This window comes from Sitophilus oryzae, unplaced genomic scaffold, assembly GCF_002938485.1.
Source record: "Sitophilus oryzae breed Bouriz unplaced genomic scaffold, Soryzae_2.0 scaffold_857_pilon_pilon, whole genome shotgun sequence".
Lineage (NCBI taxonomy): Eukaryota > Metazoa > Arthropoda > Insecta > Coleoptera > Curculionidae > Sitophilus > Sitophilus oryzae.
Genome location: NW_022147480.1, coordinates 3,817,038 through 3,838,624, shown reverse-complemented (window position 1 = coordinate 3,838,624; position 21,587 = coordinate 3,817,038). Strand labels below are relative to the sequence as shown.

Here is a 21,587-nt window from a genome sequence, read left to right as displayed (position 1 = left end):
CGACAACTAAAATTCAGTTAATATTTTTTATAATCGATCCTGACGAATAAATGAATTTCATAAATGAATGAATTTTATAAATGAATGGTTTATGCTGCCGAATTACTAGAATACAATATTTCAAGGCAGATGACGGATCTATTCGATAATTTTTATTCGAATAGTTTTAAATGAATGTTTTCTTACTAACTATCGAATTATTCGAATGAATTGCAACTATCGAATGTTTCGATAGTATTCATTCGATAGTTCCCACTACTAATTAAAAATGTCAAAATTTCTCTAGATATTCGAGAAAATCGAGAAATTCTGCTCGACAATTCTTGTGCCATGAAATATAAAAATCGAGAAACCAAAAACTTTAGTGGCGCTATTATACACTATACAGGGTGGTCCGAACTCTATTCCCTGAAAAGTCTAAATAACTTCTGAAATAATGTCAATATTTGCATGAAAATTGGTATCTGGGAGTTTTTTGACATGAGAAAATGGATTTTGATGTCAACATGACGCCTATTTGTAAGGGACGCTACCTATATGTGTTTTAACTGTTTTGAAGGGTAACAACTTTTCGTCCGTACCTGTATAAAACTATATAGTGAAAAAATATACATTTCCGTCATTTTTTTCGTAAATAATATCTCTTAGTAAAAATGGCTACGAGCAACCGTTCTCAAGATATTTAGAATTAAAATAGTCAATACATGTCATTATTTACAAAAAATAAACATGTTGAGTAGATAATTATTTGATTACAGTTGAGGGTTGGAACCTTTGGTGTTACTACTTAAACTACTGAGTTTATAATCATTTGCTGATGATGCTAACATGGTTAGCGAAATGCGCGTCCAGTGTAAAAGTAAAAGTGTTTTGGTGTATTGTGGTGATTTAGTGTTTTTATTTTGCAGATAATTATTTGACTGAAATAATAAATTTGGGAACTTTTTATTTTTTTAAATTAATCATAATTTTTTCTTCCAAAAAATCATGATAAAACAGTTTCTATTGAACTTTTGGCACAAAAACATTTCAAATTTATGATTTCAGTCTAATAACTATTCAGTCAACATGTTTAATTTATGTCAATGATGACAGGTATTGATATTTTCGATTCCAAATATCTCGAGAACCATTACTCGGTAGTGATTTTTACTAATAGACCTTTTTTACTCACTAGTTTTATACAGGTACAGACGAAAAGTTACAATAATACAAATAGGTGTCATATTGACACCAAAATCAAATTTCCCATGTCAAATAACTCCTAGACACCATTTTTCATCCAAATATTGACGTTATCTCAGAAATTATTTAGAATAAATCGAAATAAAAATGAAACTTCTACACCCTGTATCTGTGAAACTAAGCATTTTAGGACATACATTGATACGAACTTTTTTATCTATTTTTATCTGCACAATATGCTGCCGAAGTTTCCGGAATATAGTTCGGACCACCCTGTATATCTGGATTATGTCATTTATTTCTACAGAAGATATTCAATATATAATATGACTAAATACATTAAAATTTCAGATGTTTATAAATGTCCGGATTGTGGCAAGACATACACATACGAAACGCACTTCAGCCGCCACAGGCAATATGATTGCGGCAAAACCCCTAGATGTAGGGATTGTGGCAAAACATACAAACACAAAACGCATCTGAGTCGTCACAGGAAGTATGAATGCGGCAAAACCGCCAACTTTTTTTGTCCATACTGTACATACCAAGGGAGAAGAAAAGACCATTTCAGAGAACATGTTATTAAAACTCATTCTGTCCATCAATACAATGAAATAAAACATACTTTTTAACACTAAATGTTGGCTGAAATTATAGGTTATTTAGGTATTATTTTTCGATCGTGTTTGGGCGAATATCTTAGCAAACAAATGAGCAACCAAAAAATAAATAAAGATATTAGTGCAGAAAATTGATTTATTTCATTTAAATAATTTGTTAGACAGTTAGCCAAAAAATGTCTCTTCAACTTTGTTGAATGATCCCGGGTTGATATAGTAGAAGTATAAGACTAAATAAATTAAAATTTTAGATACTTATAATTGTACGGATTGTGGCAAAATATACAACTACAAAATGCATTTGATGAGGCACAGGAAATACGAATGCGGCAAAAGCGCTAACTTTTTCTGCCCATACTGTATATTATCGTCATGTATAAAACAGCATTTTTTTCCATAGCGAGTCACGTTTTCAAAAATATTCAGAAATTGTTATTCCAAGGAATTTGTTACGAATAAAATATTGTGCTGGATTGGCGTTGGTTTCTATGTAATTTGACAAATAAATAAAGCTGTCTCATGGTACAAAGAATACAAGGTATGATCGATAGCGGCTCCAATTTCGTTCAGTTCGCGCATACCACCTGTGACGTCACTAGGTAAATAATGAATAAATAAAAAATAAAGGAAGTTGACAGGAGATCTGCATTTTTTGGGGTTATGGTTAAGAATTGTTTATTTTTAAGACTTTTTAGTTCGTTTAATTTAATAATTACTAAAACCAGCAGTTCCAAAAATATATTTAAAAATAATAATTATCTATTAACATGGATTTGGACGATAATAGGTAAGAATACTAAATTTACTTTTATATTCGATATAAAACTGTTTATTAGGTTTTTAGTTTGCGATGTTTATGGCAATAAATTTTCATGTTCATTGCTTGCTTGTGAATTCACATGAGGACAGAGATGAGGATATCTATGGAAAAGTAACCACAAGAGGAATTGTTACATCATTTAAAAAATATTGGGAAGTTTATTGTTTCCCATCGAAAAGTAGAAAATGCCAATGCAGATGAATGTATTGTAATTGTGATAGAAGTAAAACTTTCTAGGGTGAAGTTTATTATAATCAGTGGAAGTAATTCCAAGGGTGACGTTTATTATAATTAGTGACCTGTGCTTCTTTTTATATGTAGATGTTTCTGGTTTTGAGAATAAATCTGTTGAACGAACCCCAAAATTTAGAGGAAGTATTTGCATACCCACAATATGCCCATCAAGGATTATATAGCTCAAATTTCCTTTAATGGTAGGCAATTATTCAATGCAAATTAACTTTTTAAGTGACTGAAATATTAAATAGTTTACAATATGGTATATCACTAAAAATATATTACTTTTAGGTACAGTTAGGGCCCGATACATTTCAAAAAGTAGAATATTATTTTATATTAAATGAGGTATTGTACCAACAATCAATTTATAATAATACGGGAGATTAAAAAATAACAGAATAAAGAGCTCTTTTTTTATACTACAAAAATAAACTATAGAATACAACAGTATTTAAAAAATAAATAAAAAGTTATGTCCCAGCCGAGATTCGAATTCCGGTCTCTCGCTTCCTAGCCCGACTCCTTACGCACTGCTCCACAGTAACTTGCTTAGCGATAATTCAATGACGATTATCTTGACGATTTGAACTGGCGCGCGAGGCGTGCTGACCAATAGCGCCTGTTATCACCTGTGACGTAGCGACCAACCTGCGCAATATCATACCTTGTATACTTTGTACCATGAAGCTGTCTCTTTAGTTTTGAGTCAATATTTTTTAATTTTCTTTCGTGTCGATTGCTGATTGAATTGGAGCCAGAAATGGTTCAAAACGAATTAAGTAAATTACCAACAGATATTCAGGCTGAGGCGACAAACGCCATATCCAAACTACTTCCATTTAAATCCCGAATAACTTATGAAAAGGAATACAAAAATTTTAAAAAATGGAAGCAATTAAAAAACGTGCGAGAAGAAATAAAGTTTTTAACCTATCCTCGCTGTTAAAGTATCATTTAATCTACCCTTCCTGTTAAAGTACTTTTTTATCTACTATTTTTGATAAATACAGGGTGTCATTGAATTGGTGTAAAAAAATCAGGGGGTGATAGTACTCCTAAAAATAGTAAAAAAAAGTTCCTATAAGTATAGGGCGGAAAATGCATATTAAGGGAGTTAGGGACACTGAAAGGATGAATTTAAAAAACGGTTGTTTTGAAATTGTAGGCTTAAAAAACGAGATAAAATTTCGAAAAAAAATCTTCTGCCATAAATTTTGACCCTAAATCAAATGGTGATACTGAAAAATTATTTGGAAAAGCGGAAAGGGTAGTATTTGCAAGGGTAGGGGGTTGTTTCGTGAATAACTTTTTTGAGGTTATTTTTTTTGCAACGTGGGTTCATTTTTTGAAAACTACATACTTTTTCCTACAATAGAGGTACTCTTGTTGCACATCGTAAATTTTAGGCAAAGCGTTTGCTCCGATGGGTTGCTATAGTCTATAAAATGAATAACTTTGAACTTTGACCGTTATTTTTTACCAACATGGCAAATATAAAATCCCTCTGTCAATAAAGTTACTGATATTCTTTAAATTGAGTGACTGAACGAATCATATAGGTAACTCTTTTTACTTTCGTGAAATAGAAAAAGAAAATTATAAAACAAGTCACAAGTCTGCCTCTTCTTGCAAAAATCAACACGAAATGGCATAATTGTCAAAAGTCAAATGTCATCAGCTTTTGACATTTCTAAATATCAGACCAATGCCGTCTCTAATAGAAGAGCCTCGGAGGGAGATTTATGACGTCACGCTAGTTAGATACTATGGATTAATAAATATGTTGTAGAATACATGGAAAACAAAATTATTCCTCGTATTTTTGGTTTGTATTTTAAAAATGATATAGTTTACATGAAATATACATAATATACAGTTAATAAATACAATATATTATATACCTATTTATAGCAATAAATACATTGGTAAATAAACTATGAACCATACAAATGCAGCAAATGTTTTACAATATACAAATAATGAAACATAAGATATTGGGTAAAATGTAAAATATATTTTAAATTTTGGTTTGAAAATCGATTTAATTTAACAAAAAAACATTCAATATCTACTAATAGTGATGTATTATTATTTGCATTCACAAAATTTATATGTATATTTGGCAAGTATCAATGTTCGAAAAATTATATTAGCAAATAATACAATATCATAGAAAAAAAGGCGTCAGCCATGGCTATGAAATAAAGATCGCTGTCATTTTATATGTAAAATTATTCTAAAATTTTTGATTTTCTTGGGATTTAGGTTCGGGAAAAACGCTGATTAAGTTTTCATTTGGTTTTTCATTATTTTTGTTGGTTTAAAATGAAAAAAAAATCATATGACACAGCACGGCTATAATGTTAGCCGAAACGTTTATTTTAAACCAAAAAAAAAATAATGATAAAAAACAAATGAAAACTTAATCAGCGTTTTTATTTATTAACTGTATATATATTTTTTATATTAACTTATTTATATTAACTGTTTATATTAACTGTATAATATATTATGTATATTTTATGTAAACTATATCATTTTTAAAATACAAACCAAAAATACGAGGAATAATTATGTTTTCCATGTATTCTACAATATATTAATCTGCAGTATGTAACTAGCGTGACGTCATAAATCTCGCTCCGAGGCTGTTCTATTAGAGACGGCATTGCGTCAGCATGGCCGCAAGTTGCTAACCTAACAAAATTAACACTAGAAAAGCCCGCGGGAACTGTCAAATTCAAAGTTATTCGTTTTACAGACTATAACTGGTTAATCAACATAAACTTATGAAAGTTATGGCAGTTCAGAAGTAACCAAGTAGTTCTCAAATACTTAATTAAAGAATCAACATTTCATGATTTTTAAAACATCTTATTGCTTTAAAAACGAAATAAACTTTTTTGGTTTTAAAAAAATTTGGTTTGATCAGTGCCGATTTATACTGAAAAGCAACTACGGCAACGCATTACTGATTGTTCCGATCAAATTCGGACAACACCAAGGATATTCCACAGGGTATCTACGCAGATCGTAGAGAAGAAGATCAGATGTCTACATTGAAATGAATAGTGGTCACTTTGAACATTTACTATGAATGAATCGAGAACCATTACTCGTAGTGATTTTTACTAAGAGACCTTTTTATTCACTAGTTTTATACAGGTACAGACGAAAAGTTACAATAATACAAAGAGGTGTAATATTGACACCAAAATCAAATTTCCCATGTCAAATAACTCCTAGACACCATTTTTCATCCAAATATTGACGTTACCTCAGAAATTATTTGGAATAAATCGAAATAAAAATGAAACTTCTACACCCTGTATGTGCGAAACTAAGCATTTTAGGACATATATTGATACGAACTTTTTTACCTATTTTTATCTGCACAATATGTTGCCGAAGTTTCCGGAATATAGTTCGGACCACCCTGTACAGGGTGAGTCAACGATAGAGTAAAGTCCATTATCTAATTTGTTTCGAGGTTTACAAAGAAATGTTAAATATAAAAGTTATAGGGAAGGTTAAGATACACATTTTAAAATTATTATAGAGTATACAGGGTGCTTCAAAAAGTGTGGCGGCTATATCATATGTCTTTTTAAATGCAACACCCTATTTTTTATTTTATTTTTAGATTCTGCGTAAAATTCTATAACTTTTTTTTATATAATGTTATATACCTAAAATTAATAGTTATTGTAATATTTAAATTTGTTTATACAAATGGTAAATTGCAGTGTCGCAAAAAATTGTCAGTGGTACCATTGTTTCTGTTGTTCAAATACCAAAATTTGGTATGAGAGTTCTATACAGATTAAAAAGAAGATATATGTTAAGATATTTTAGTTAAATGCTACAGGGTGTTTAAAATATATTTATGAATTTCAACTATTTAAAATTAAAAAATCTCAGATTTTTTAAATGGTACACCCTATATGTTTTCATTTTTTCTGATAGATTTTGCAAAACGCTTCAACTTTTATTAAGTATGTCATATACCTATTTTTAATAGTTTGCGATTTATTCCATTTTTTTTCTATTTTTACCCTAAATTTTAATACAATTACGCTATAACATCATAGTTGCTGTGACAAAACAAAAATATTTATTACTTATTTTTAACAAATAGTTTAATAGTTAGTTACAATTGTTATTATTAATTAATATTAATTAACTTTACTCAAATAAACTAAAATCGTAGTCGTGGATGTCTTGGTGTATTTCTATATTATGAAAGATGACACTTGGATTTTCCGTCGGGGCGAATAGCCGCGATTAGGGTAATACCGAGGGTAATACTAACTATATTACCGAGGGGTGTCTCACTATTGGAATTACCTGTACATTTTCTTGGCAGCCGCTGGCAGTCATTGGCAGTCTTACGGCAGTCGCCTATAATAATTACATGGCAATCATTGGCAGTCGCTTGGCAGTAAAACGATATGTTGGCAGTACATGTACATTTTTTACCCAAGTGTTACCCCTCGTATATTACCTAATTGTTGACGACATTATTGATATTGAAATTTTCTTCGACATACAGTAATTTTTTTTTCTCGTAGTAATTCTGGTTTATAATTCATTTCATTAAGTCAATATTACTACTGCCCCGAAACCGTTCATTACACACTGAAAATATTATAATATAATATAATATGAAAATGTTTTCTAGATAATCTACATCTATTCTTATAGTACTTAGCAAAGTACTATATAATATATAGTACTGAACCAAAAATATGTTTATTTTGGCTTGTTCGTGTACAGTACGTCTGTTCGTTCTGTAGCTACGGGGTATCCGTGAGAGGGGAAACGATATTTTCTCGATGTTTTTCGTAAAAAAATAGACGACGCCTCCCATCAATAAAAATTCAACAAATTTGCAAGTAGCCAATAAAATGAGTGGGCGGAGCGATTTGCGGTGACGTACTCGTTAAGTCGACCTATAAAATAAATTGCTGTTTATTTAAATATTTTTTGTCCGCATTCCTTTCATAGACACAGATCCAGCAGACGTACTGTATATCAGTCACATTGACTAATCCGTTTTAAGGAAAATCTGAAACAATTACCTCTACCTCTACCATTTATACTTATTACAACAAATTAAACTACAATTCACCTTTTGTTCTTAACTTGCTTAACAGATGAAATTTTGATAATAATTATTATTTTTTGTCATGGCAACTATGATGTTATAGCGTAATTTTATTAAAGATATATGGGGAAAAATAGAAAAAATTGAAATAAATCGTAAATTATTAAAAATAGGTATATGACATACTTAATAAAAGTTGAAGAGCTTTGCAAAATCTATCAGAAAAAATCAAAATATATAGGGTGTACCATTTAAAAAATTTGAGATTTTTTAATTTTAAATAGTTGAAATTCATAATTATATTTTGAACACCCTGTAACATTTAACTGAAATATATATACATATATCTTCTTTTTAATCTCTATAGAACTCTCATACCAAATTTTGGTATTCCAACTTCAGAAACAATGGTACCACTGACAACTTTTTACCACACTGCAATTTAACATTTGTATAAACAAATTTAAATATTACAAAAACTATTAGTTTTAGGTATATAACATTATAAACAAAAAAGTTATAGAATTTTACGCAAAATCTAAAAATAAAATAAAAAGTACGGTGTTGTATTTAAAAAAACATATGTTATATCCGCCACACTTTTTTGAAGCACCCCGTATACTCCATAATAATTTCAAAATGTGTATCTTAACCTTCCCTATAACTTTTGTATTTAACATTTTTTTGTAAACCTCGAAACAAATGAGATAATGGACTTTACTCTATCGTTGGCTCACCCTGTATATCTGGATTATGTCATTTATTTTTACAGGAGATATTCAATATATAATATAACTAAATAAATTAAAATTTCAGATGTTTATAAATGTCCGGATTGTGGCAAGACATACACATACGAAACGAACTTCAGCCGCCACAGGCAATATGATTGCGGCAAAACCCCTAGATGTAGGGATTGTGGCAAAACATACAAACACAAAACGCATCTGAGTCGTCACAGGAAGTACGAATGCGGCAAAACCGCCAACTTTTTCTGTCCATACTGTACATACCAAGCAAGAAGAAAGGATAACTTCAGAGAACATGTGATCAGAACTCATTCTGTAGATCAGTACAACAAAATAAAACATACTTTTTGACACTAAATATTCTATCTGTGTGGGCTAAAATTTTAACTTAGCTATATTTTGGGGTTATACAGAGTGAGCCATAAATAAGTGCAAATATTTTCAGGGCTGGTAGATCTCGATAAAAGAAACATTTTTTTTCTTTACAATTTTTGAAAAAAGTCCTAAAAAAAATTTACTTTAAAAACCAAAAAAAATATTTTTTACTAAAATTTTCAGGACCACTGGATCTTTTCTAGATTTTCTTTCTTGTAAATTTAATCTGCTACCTATGTTGCCATATTATGAGGATATTGTGTTTTTTAACTAAAAATTTAAAAAAAATCCAAAAATTTTTTTCGCGAAAAAACCTCATAGGCGTGTTTCTGGGGTCGAAATATACTACACTTAAAAATATTTGCGCTTATTTAAGACTCAGCCTGTATAATTATTTTTTTAAGCTGATATTCTGTTACATTAATACTAAATAAATGAAAATTTTAGTTGGCCATAAGTGTACAAAGTGTGGCAAAAACTACAAACACAAAACGCATCTGAGTCGTCACAGGAAGTACGAATGCGGCAAAACCGCCAACTTTTTCTGTCCATACTGTACATACCAAGGAAGAAGAAAGGATAACTTCAAAGAACATGTGATCAGAACTCATTCTGTAGATCAGTACAACAAAATAAAACATACTTTTTAACACTAAATGTTATACCTTTTGTATATCTTTACTGTCCATTCGTGCCGATGTTTGTGGTTCAGTGTGACAAATAAATAAATAAATTCCTTTATTGTCAAAAAGTTTTTCAATTTGTAGACAAAGGTAAACTAACAAACAAAGTAAAAAAACAAGGTACACAAAACAAACAAACAAAAGATAATACAAAACATTATACAAATAATATTGTCAGTCTTATTGTTAAAATGAATATTTATAAATGTTTACAATGTCAAAGAACAAAAAAATAAAAATAATATTCAAAAATATTTAGCTAGTTTATAGTAAAATATCAATGACCTCTAAATAAATCAATTTCGATGTCATTAGTAAATATAGCAATAGCAAACATTAGACCAGTGTTTACAAGATCAAATTCGATTTTCAAAATAAGGCCCTTGTTGAGTGTACTAACACTTTTCGACCGTGACTGGGCGAATATTTAAACAAACAAATGAGCAACCAAAAACAATAAATAAAGATATTAGTACAGAACATGTTTTATTTATTTCATTTAAGTAGTTTGTAGTTATACAGTTAGCTAAAAATGTTTTATTCTTCAACTTTGTTGAATGATCCCGGGTTGATTAGTAGAAGTATAAGACTAAATAAATTAAAATTTTAGATACTTATAATTGTACGGACTGTGGCAAAATATACAACTACAAAATGCATTTGATGCGGCACAGGAAATACGAATGCGGCAAAAGCGCTAACTTTTTCTGTCCATACTGTATATACCAAGGAAGAAAAAAGGACCATTTCATACGGCATCTGATCGGAACTCATTCTGCCGAATATTACATAAAACATAATTTTTAACACTAAATATTATATCTATAAAAATATATTATAATTTATTTTTTAAACCTGATATTCAGTATAATACACCCTCTACACTATACGAAAAACAGTCCGAAGCAGGTTAAGATCGTGTTTCCTCGTCTAACTTTGTCTTATCTCGATTTATCTCGGCTTATCTCCGCTTGTCTTGACCTACTTTCATTGTTCAAAAACGTCTCAAAACTATTCGTGAAATTACTACCTATGTTGCCATATTATGAGGATATCGTATTTTTTAACTAAAAATTTTAAAAAAATCCAAAGAATTTTTCGCGAAAAAAACCTCATGGGCGTGTTTCTGGGGTCGAAATCTACTACCCTTAAAAATATTTGCACTTATTTAAGACTCAGCCTGTATAATTATTTTTTAAAATTAATATTCTGTATAAGACTAAATAAATAATAATTTTAGTTGGCCATAAGTGTGCAGAGTGTGGCAAAAACTACAAACACAAAACGCATCTGAGCCGGCACAGGAAATACGATTGCGGCAAAACCGCCAGCTTTTTTTGTCCATACTGTGCATACCAAGGAAGAAGAAAGGACCATTTCAGAGGACACCTGATCAGAACACATTCTATCAATCATTACAATAGAATAAAACATACCTTTTAACAGTAAATATTATATCTGTTGAAATTTTACTTCAGTTATATTTTGTTTTTATGTAATTTATTTTTTAATATTTTTAAGGTTATATTCGGTATAAGACTAAATAAAGTAAAATTTTAAATTTTATATGGTCATAGATGTATGAATTGTGGCAAAACGTACAAGAACAAATCGCATTTGACGCGGCATAAGAAATACGAATGCGCGAAAACTCCTAGCTTTGTCTGTCCATACTGTACATACCAGGGAAACAGAAAAGACCAGTTCCGCTTGCACATGATTCGAAATCATTCGTTGAAATAATACGAGGATTTAATGGAGAAATTATCTTATAACTAAGTACTGTAATACCCCGCTTTACGCGGTAGATATATACGGTTTGTAAAAAACCGCGTAAAGCGGGAATCGCGTATAACGGGTTCAAAAATGTATGTATTAATCTTTATAGGTTTCGTACTTTCCCAAAGAAGGAACAGTTAAGACCATACAATATATTTTATTTCTCAGAATATATTTTTGTTATAAATAAATAATATTAATATTAATTTAAAATAAATAATTATATTTTTTTAAATGTTACGTAATTGTAGGTACCTATATAGTAAAACTAGCGTGTACCCGCGACTCTATTCGCGTCGAATTAATCATTTGTAATGGTGATGATAAACCAAAGCAGGAATTTCCATTAACATACAAACTGGATCAAATTTTCTCACATTTATGTCAGCATGAGAAAAAACAATATGGCGATATTATTATATAACTTGGTAATATTTGAGGGGTATTTTCATCTCGTTGGAATTTGACTTTCGAAAAATCCGTTTGCCAAAAATAGGATTTTTACGTCAAGCAGTTTAAGCAGAATCGTGGTTAATCAATTATCTAACTTTTTGGAATACCCTGTATGATTTTTTAAAAAAATTCAAAATAGGTAATAAAACAAAATAAATTATTTGGCGTAAATTAAAAGCGTTTTCCCGAAAGACTAACCGTTTTTTAAATAACAAATATTGTAATATTTGAGGGGCGTTTTCACCCTCTTGGAATTTGAGATTCGAGAAACCCCTCCTTATCAAACCTCTACACCCCACAGTCAGTCCGTTTGTCAAAAATCAGCTTTAAACGTCAAGCAGTTTATGCAGAATCGTGATTACTCAATGATCATATTTTCTGAAACACCCTGTATAATTTTTTTTAAAAATCTTAAAATATGTAAAAAAACAAAATAAAATATACGTGTTTAAGCGTTTTTTCGAAAACTTGACCGTTTTTTAAATAAAATATTGTAATATGTGAGGGGTGGTTTCACCCCCTTGGAACTGGAATTTCGAAAAATCCTTTCTTATCGCACCTCTACACCCTAGAAGCAACCTGTATGCCAAAATTGAGCTTCTTACGTTGAGTGGTTTGAGCAGGATCGTGATTAATCAATGAGTTAGTCACTTAAGGATTTTATATATTAGTATAGATTACTCTTTCTAAAGCATGTAACTAAAGCATGAACTAATTCATTTTTTGTTTTTGACAATGGTTGCATAGAGTTTATTCCGCTGTCTTTTTTAATTTCTAACACCGTTCTAAATTCGATTTATAATTTTTAACTTAGTATTAAGGGTCATAATTTTACGCTCACTCTTACGAATAGACGACATACTAAGAACTGTAATTTAACGCCTGATATCAACTATGCGTCCTCTTAAACAAATCTATATAACTTATTTGGTTCTTGTAAACAGACTACACAAGGGTATACGCCGGGTTGGCGGTAGAATACCCTATTACCAATAACACTACCAGTTTTTTGCGTAATATTGAAACCGCGTAAATCGGGGTAGTTTAAAGCGGGACAGCGTAAAACGAGACAGCGTAAAACGGGACAGCGTAAAACGGGACAGCGTAAAGCGGGACAGCGTAAAGCGGGACAGCGTAAAACGGGGCAGCGTAAAGCGGGACAGCGTAAATCGGGACAGTGCAAATCGGGACAGTGTAAAGCGGGGTAGCGTAAAGCGGGATAGCGTAAAGCGGGATAGCGTAAAGCGGGGTATTACTTACAACAATGCTTCGCTTTACTCGGTAAATGCCGTCTATAAAAATTCGCGTAAAGTGGAAATCGCTTATAACGGGGTTCAAATGTGTATGTATTAATCTAATATAATTATAGGTTGTATACTTTCCCAAAGAAGCAACAGTTAAGACAATAGAAAATATCTTATTTCTCAAAATACTTTTTTGTTATAAAAGTAATATTAATATTAATTTAAAATAAATAATTAATTATATATTTTTAAATGTAACGTAATTATAGGTATCTAGTGGTAACAAAATAAACATGTGCTTATTACTCTTTTTAAAGCATATACTTTAATTCACTCACGCTTACTAGTAAACGAATGCTATAAAAAAATGTAGTTTAACGTGTGATATGAGCTATGGCCTCTTAAACAAAACCATAAAACTAACTTGGTTCTTATTGAAACAGAATACACAAGGATATACGTCGGGTCGGCGGTAAAATTCCTATATAAGTATATCCAATTTTTCGCGTAATATCCAAACCGCGTAAATCGGGGTAGCGTAAAGCGGGGTATTACTGTACTTATATAGAAAATATAAACACTGTATTTTTTTCTGGAATCTGTAATATTGAAATAAATAATTTCAAACTGACTGTTGTGTGTTTTTTTTTCAGTTTCTTTAAATGGATTGGGTCAAAATTGTCTTTTGTATGCTTCTTTTGTATATATACTTGTTTAACCTTTACCTTAAAAAGTATTATTATGAATTAATAGCATTTTAACCTCAACTAATTTTTCTTTAGAACCTTTTTTAATTCTGTTTTATCTATGGAGAAAGAATAACTTATAGCACTCTAGATTTGGAAATTTAAAGAATCTTTTAGGAAACTAACGTCCAATTGAATTTAGTTTTTTTTTATGTTTTGCCTTTTTACAATTTTGTTTTTGTAGGGGATTCGATTTTTTGTGGAACTTGTGGAGCTGTTTTTAAACATTTAGCCTCACTGAAATACCATGTTACGAATAATGTGTGTACAAAACCGAAAAAAGGTAATAATAAACATATTGTTTTGTAAAAAGTCATATAAAATACTTATAATCTTTATACAATTAAAAAAAAAATCAAATATCGACAGACACGAATACCTTAAAAGTACCTTAAAAAAATGATATGTTTTATACACATTTGTCCAAAATTATTGCATTTTCAATTACGGGGTGTAGCCTTCCTTACATCCTCTCTTTGTAGTTGGGTCACGTAATTGGTTAGTTTGTCATAGTGTTACGCATCTTCCTATTTCTTCAATCAGCGAATTATCAGATTATCTAGATAGGCCTGTGGAATTTGTTACTATTCTTCAGTTATTGCTGTAATTCTCAAGTTAAAGGCTGGTTTTTCATTTTTTTATTCGTGATTTTACGTCTCAAGCATGTAACAAACATGCGTTACTGTAACCGATATAAATTTTTTATATGGCTTTTAAAACTTTTTTTGGATAACTAGTTTTGATTTTCTTATACTTTTTTATTTTTTAGAGGAAGATGCCAAACAGCTGGTTTGTCCTGTTTGTAGCAAACTGTTCAAAGGGATCACTGCAATGCAATATCACGTAAAAAGAAAAGTTTGTGAACAAGTCAAAGTATATTCAGGTAAGAAATATTATTTTCTATAATATGTTTTCTATACTGGATGATAAAGAAATCGTTACACAAACAGCCATTAAATGCCATTTTGATTGATTTTATTTCTTCTTCTGCTTATCACGCCCTCTCCTGCCGAAGGTTGGCGATCCAAATGGCAATTGTAGCTCTGGAAACTGCAGCCCGGAAGATTTTCGCAGACGAGCGTTTATCTTCAAACCATCTTCTTAAATCCTTCAGCCATGAGTTCTTTTCCCTTGCACTTTACCCTCTATTATGAGGCGAAGTATTTCGTATCTACCACCTCTCATCACATGGCCCAGGTATTGCATTTTTCTTTCCTTGATGGTGTTCAGTATCTCTTTTTGTTTCTGCATGCGCTGGAGTACTTCATCGTTGGTGATTCTTTGTTCCCATGAGATTCGCAGCATCCGTCTGTACACATACATTTCGAAGGCTTCTTTTCGGTCTGTGAATCCAGTGTCCAGCTCTCACATCCATAGAGTAACACACTGAGGTTTCGTCTTGTAAAAATTGATTTCATTCTTACGAAGATTTTTCTCGCTTGCTCAATTCTTGAAAATATATTTTTTTTCGGGTCGCACTGACTATTGATGTTAGCTCTTAAATACTTTATTGAGGTCACTTGTTCGATTGTTTGTCCCTTGACACGCAGGTGTGCATTTATTGGAAAGAGGTTAGAAAAGACCAATAGTTTGGTCTTGGAGACATTGAGATGCAGTCCAAACATCTCGCTATATGATGTTATTTAGTATTTTTTAAAACGGCTTAGTACTTCTCTGCTGCAAGAGGAAACTAAAAAACAAACTACTTTTTGTAAAATACCATAAACTGGGGTATATTTGTGACTGCAGCATAAAACTTTGGAACATTCCTCATATTTTCACGTCATTTTCAAAAATAAAGTTTATCTCTACTACATGCTATTAAATGGTAATTAAAATACGACTAAATAACCCAATCTGGTCATTTTGCATTGAACACTGCATGTTTACAAACATTTCAAAAAGTCCATTGGTTATTGATAATAAACCTATTGTTTATCCAGTGGCGTCGTAAGTACTTAAAAAAATAATAATAAAAATAAAAATGTCTTATTTTAATGACGCACCCTGTATCAATATTTATCAAAATTAGAACTTAGATTAACTTAGAACTTATTAAGTATCTTAGATAAGGAGGATTCAATATAATTTATCAGATTTGAAATAAATACTGTCCTAAGGGTAGTTTGCTCTTGACTCGAAAAATATCAAACCCCATTAAAACGTACGTCTATGAGGTATCGCATTTCTTACCCTGGGCAAAATGTACGTCTTATAGCCTACGCCTCCTGCCAAAAATGAAAACCTCAACAAACAACAAAGATATTGGCTTGTATCCATCTTAAGTGGGACACCCTGTATGTATCTGTGTGTCCTTTAGTACAAAATGCTTCTTTACATCTATTTACGTCTAAAATTACATATTACAACGACTGTGTCAACGAAAAACCCTAATAATCGTACCAAAGTTACCCCAGTTTACGATACTACAAATGATGGTTTGTGTCAAGGACTGTATATATTCTAAAGGACTGTTCGATCGCGTCAAATCGCCGCTGTCGTAGTCGCCGTGGAATGCTACGTCACGCGCTGACCAGTGCTCCACAGTGCGGCGGATGGTTATTCTAGCGGGACAAAATCTCAAGAGCAATGTTTGGGACTTAAAATCTAAGAACGTAGCAAATGGTCTAATATATAGCAACTATATGGTTAAATTTATTTATTTATTAACAACTTAATTTATTAATAAATAAATACAAGATAATAAAACTATGATATTATTCGTACATGACACACAAAAAATTTGTAAACTATTGCCAAATACATAAAATTATGATATCAAAAAACTCTTTAGCAGTTTTTTTTTTAATTAATTTGCAATCTTGTGACACCCTCTATAATTTATTTTAAAAAAATATATTTTAATTTGAAAATGATAAATAAGATAGATATTTTAATTTTAATTTTAACACTCGGTAATTGTAAATTCATATATAGTAAGTATCTAAGACAATTTTTTAAACTCAGTGCCTTTTGATGGAGTTGTTTTGTTTTTATACTATCCGATTGAAATGAATCTTTTTGGGCATTCACCTGTTAAGCATGAACTCCCTGTGACTGTGACTACCTCTGTTGGTAACTCAAAAGATCTACGTCATTCAATATATCGTTATTTGAAAAAAAAGTGAAAGTTTGATATCTGCAGAACAAAGGCACGAAGGATTTTAACAAATAATATACGTACAGTAGAAAAGTACATACCTTTGGCAATCTTCAACATAATTTGGCTTTCTAATAAAATGTATAAGCACTTGTAAATATTTTGTTTTCGTATGATCTCTGCCTTGCTGAGCAGAAAACGACCAAATTTGGTTGATAAAAATGTATCGAAATACAAAGAATATTCATACATTTTTGTATCAATTGGAATGTCTACTATTTATTCTTATCAGTACACATTTTTTGGCTTATTTCTAACCAAACGCTTTTGTCCCGCTAAATTTATCTTCCAACGCACTGTGCGCTCGTCCGTCAAATGCAAAAATAACTGTCACTGTCTAAAATCTTTAGCGCCAACTTCAACTCGATCAGTAGACGACGTAAAAAAACTGACAGTGCAGGAAGATAGGAATCGAACTATCCTTATCTCTATAGTATCCTTGGGTTTGTGTAACTATTTCAGCTATTAGCTGTTAAAAGAATTATTGAAAATTATCGAATTTTCCAAACGTTTTAGTTATTTTTTTTATTTTCAGCTCCGCCTTTTCCATGCAAATTGTGCGGTACACTGTTCAATTTAAAACAGAGCTGGTACGTTCACATGAAGCGCGAAGCTTGTAGGAAGTACCCTGAAAAGTACGGCTTGAAAAGAAACGCAGATTCGTCTGCAACGTCGACCAACGAGAGCATAAAAAGTGAAGAAGACAGTCTGGACAGCCCGATATATCCAGAACTGACCATGACCGTGCCTAACGACGACACTAATAAGAAAAATATCACGTCGTAGATGAGTGAGAGAAGGAAAGAAAATATTTTCGTCATGTTGAAACTACTGAATATAAAGACTAAGGAAAATACTGTAACATTGAACTAATAGGCTTTCAATCACGAAATTTTGGTAAAAACTTGAATTTTTGATTACTTTGAAAGATCCAAAAACGAATTCTGAAAGATTTTCTAAATTCACCCCCGAGAAGGCGTGAAATAAATAAATAGAATTATTTTTTCAAAATTTCGGAGAAACGATAAGGACTAGAAAAAAAAAGTTCAAATAAAAGTTATAGAGCGTCAAATTTTACATAAAAATGGTCTCTATACTTTTTTTGCTCAAATCAAAATTAACCGTGATAGGGTAGCTAGAAGCTAGAGGACAGCTTTTATTGAAATATTTTTTCTTACCGTTTCTCTGAATTTTCTTTCTTCTACCTTATTCTTCATTTGGTCATTTCTCTTATTTTCAGCTCAGTGACTTGACGTTAAAAAGTGTTAAAAATGAAATACGTCAAAATAATATTTACTAAATCTTTTAATTTTCTAATTCTTACTACATTTTTTCTTTTTCAGTTTTTATTTTTTTTTCTTAATTTTATTTTTTTAATTTTTCATCGTTTTAGTCTAGAAACCCTGTACACTGTAACTATATTTTTGAAGTTTCTTTCCCTGATTCACTATAATCTCAGTGATGTTATATTTATCCATATAAAATATATTAACAAACATACAAGAAAGAATACAAAATAAACACAAAAAAAAGTAAATACTTTGAATGAAAAAAAAAGTAAATAAAAATGGATTCCATGACGGCTCTTCCGTTTTTAATATTAATTTATTTGTTGTTAGAACATAAAAATAGTATTAAAATGATTCCTTAGTCTTTATATTCAATAGTCAAAATAGTCGATAGTCAAGCTTTTATAACTGAAATGTCATCTTTTTACAAAAGGAGGATTACATAGTGGTAAAAAATTGTAGATATTTTAGTTATAGAGGTGGACTGTGTATAGTTACGTAAAAACATGGCAGTACTATTTTTAGAATTACCAAACTCATTAGTTTAAACTTGATCATATACCAGATATTATAAGAAATATTCTTCAATTCGCAAAAAGTCACGTACAATCTCGATTTAATTATTTATCTCATCATAACCTAACATTTTACCCAGAATCTTAAATACGTAACATTATTATGTTCAATAGCACGGAATGTAATAACTAATCTTATTTGTCCTATACTAATAGGTTTTATATTAAGAGGTGTCATTCGATTTCATTTCAGATTAAAAAATAACAAAGTTGTAGGGGTGAGCCAGTTTTCAGACGCACCCGGTATATTAACAGACGTGTCTGTATTTTAAATAGTTCTTTATCTTTTAATCGATACCTCTTTACTTTCCCCTGGACATTTTTTTGCGAATAACCGTAATTTTATTTTATTTATGTCTTGTAACCGTTCGTTTTTAATTTTTACCAAAACCACATAGACTAATAGCCTTAAGATTGTTTCATGAAGACATTACCATACGATATAACTTTGTAGCTCTAAGAGACAGCTGTATTTACTTTTTATAAGTTTATTTTAACGTTGTATGTTAATTTTAATTTTCTGTTTCGTAATCATCAGTATCTAATTTTAGTTTTTAAGAGTTTTAGAGAAAATTGTCTTAATTTTGATAAATTTTAACAAATTTGCAATTATTAGATTTTAAGTTTAATATTTCTTTTTATTATAAGTTTTAGATTTTTTTTTTCTTTATGTGGCATTGTCTATTGTTTAAATTAGTTTATGTTGATTTTTAAACTGTTTTTAATAACCAAAAGAAATTATATATTATGCATGCGATATTAATTATCAGATAACTGCATTACAGGAAGCTCATACCCTTCTAATATTTTGTACAAAATTATACACACAATATACAGTATCTTTCTTATTTCAACAAATTCTCGCTGTTTTTTTATTCGGTTACTTACTCTCTGGCAAAAATGTAGGTATATTAATAAACTTAAGTATTTCGATTAAAAAAGTTAAAAAAATACAAAATATGCGCAGTGTATGGACGACTTTAGAGCAATTAAAAGTATAAATTCAAGAGTTCTTCCTACTTTATTAGATTGTGTGCGTTAATTTTTTTATGCGCTACCCATAATGCACTATTTATTAGATAATTTATAATATACAGGGTGTCCGATTCATTTTTAAACAGCTGGGTATATTTAATTAATTAATAAAAATAGACAGTTACCCTTTTTTGAATAAATAAATAACATCTAGTTTTCATAATAAACAACTATTGTGATTGACACCCTGTATGTTTCTCTAGTGCAGCATACATATAATACTTGCATAAAACAATGATTACTACCATTTTTACTACCATATATACTCATAATTACTCTTAACTCCCCAAAAAATAGAAACCAATATAAAGCAGCTAAAGACATACTTTATAGTAAACTACGCCACTGTCTATTTCAATGATAGTAAACTCATTTTAGTGCTTAACTCGATTTCAACAGTTAGTGTGCTATATGGTGCCTTAATAATTTCATGTTTTTAGATTTATTATTATAGTAATTCTAAAATACCTTTATTAACGATTTAGTTAATTTTAATATACAGGGTGATTCAGTTTTTAACGGGAATTTTAGAGACGCTTAAAAAAAGTTATATATTTTTAAATAGTGTTTGTTTGATAATAAGTGTATAATTTCAAATCTATTTTCCTTCAAATACATTTGTTTGTGTAAATTTCGTTAAAAATTTTCTCCAAAAAAACTAAATCACCCCGTATAATTTTAGTATAATTTCGAGAACACTACGTTCTTGTACAGGGTGGCATTAAATTATAGTTAATATTATTGTTTAGTTCTTTTTATCTATATACTAACTGATCATAATATGTCAGACTGCAACGACATCTTTTATGAACTTAGTAAGTTTTAAGTTAAGCATGAAACAAAATAATTTAAGTAATTTAATTTTGAAAGGCCCTGTATTTTACTTTTTATTTAGTAATGTTGTTCGTCTTAAATATAAGTATACCATTCAATGTATTGTAGTTTTGAAGTAAATGATGATATTTTAATAATTTGGTTGTGTTAATACCTGTATACTATTACTAGCGTGTACCCGCGACTTTGATTCGAATTTGAGATTCGAGAAACCCCTCCTTATCGAACCTCTACACCCCACAGTCAATCCGTTTTCCAAAAATCAGCTTTTTACGTCAAGCGCTTTAAGCGGGATTGTGATTAACCAATGACCAGATTTTTCGAAACACCCTGTATACATTTTTAAAAAATCTTAAAATATGTAAAAAAACAAAATAAAATATACGTGTTTAAGCGTTTTTTCGGAAATTTGACCTTTTTTTTAAATAAAAAATATTGTAATATTTGAGGGGTGGTTTCATCCCCTTGGAAATGGAATTTCGAAAAATCCCTTCTTATCGAACCTCTACACCCTAGAATCAACCTGTATGCCAAAATTGAGCTTCTTACGTTGAATGGTTTGAGCAAGATCGTGATTAATCAGTGAGTCAGTATCACTTATAATAGACCTACATAAAAAACCTTATCATCGTTACATGGCTATTTTTTCTTGTGAAGTCTCCTTATGTGTAGCCATTATGAAATAGTCAT

The 21,587-nt window shown here is 30.4% G+C and overlaps 1 protein-coding gene across 1 annotated transcript; it reads left to right on the top strand.

Moving 5' to 3' along the window:
* The first annotated feature begins 488 nt into the window (after positions 1-488).
* LOC115889840 (zinc finger protein 480-like) lies at positions 489-19,586 on the top strand. Its single transcript, XM_030909917.1, has 5 exons — positions 489-519; positions 8,792-8,980; positions 14,189-14,287; positions 14,774-14,887; positions 17,700-19,586. Exons 1-5 carry the CDS (start codon positions 489-491, stop codon positions 17,948-17,950), a joined length of 684 nt encoding a protein of 227 aa, XP_030765777.1. The 3' UTR covers positions 17,951-19,586.
* Positions 19,587-21,587: the final 2,001 nt, after the last annotated feature.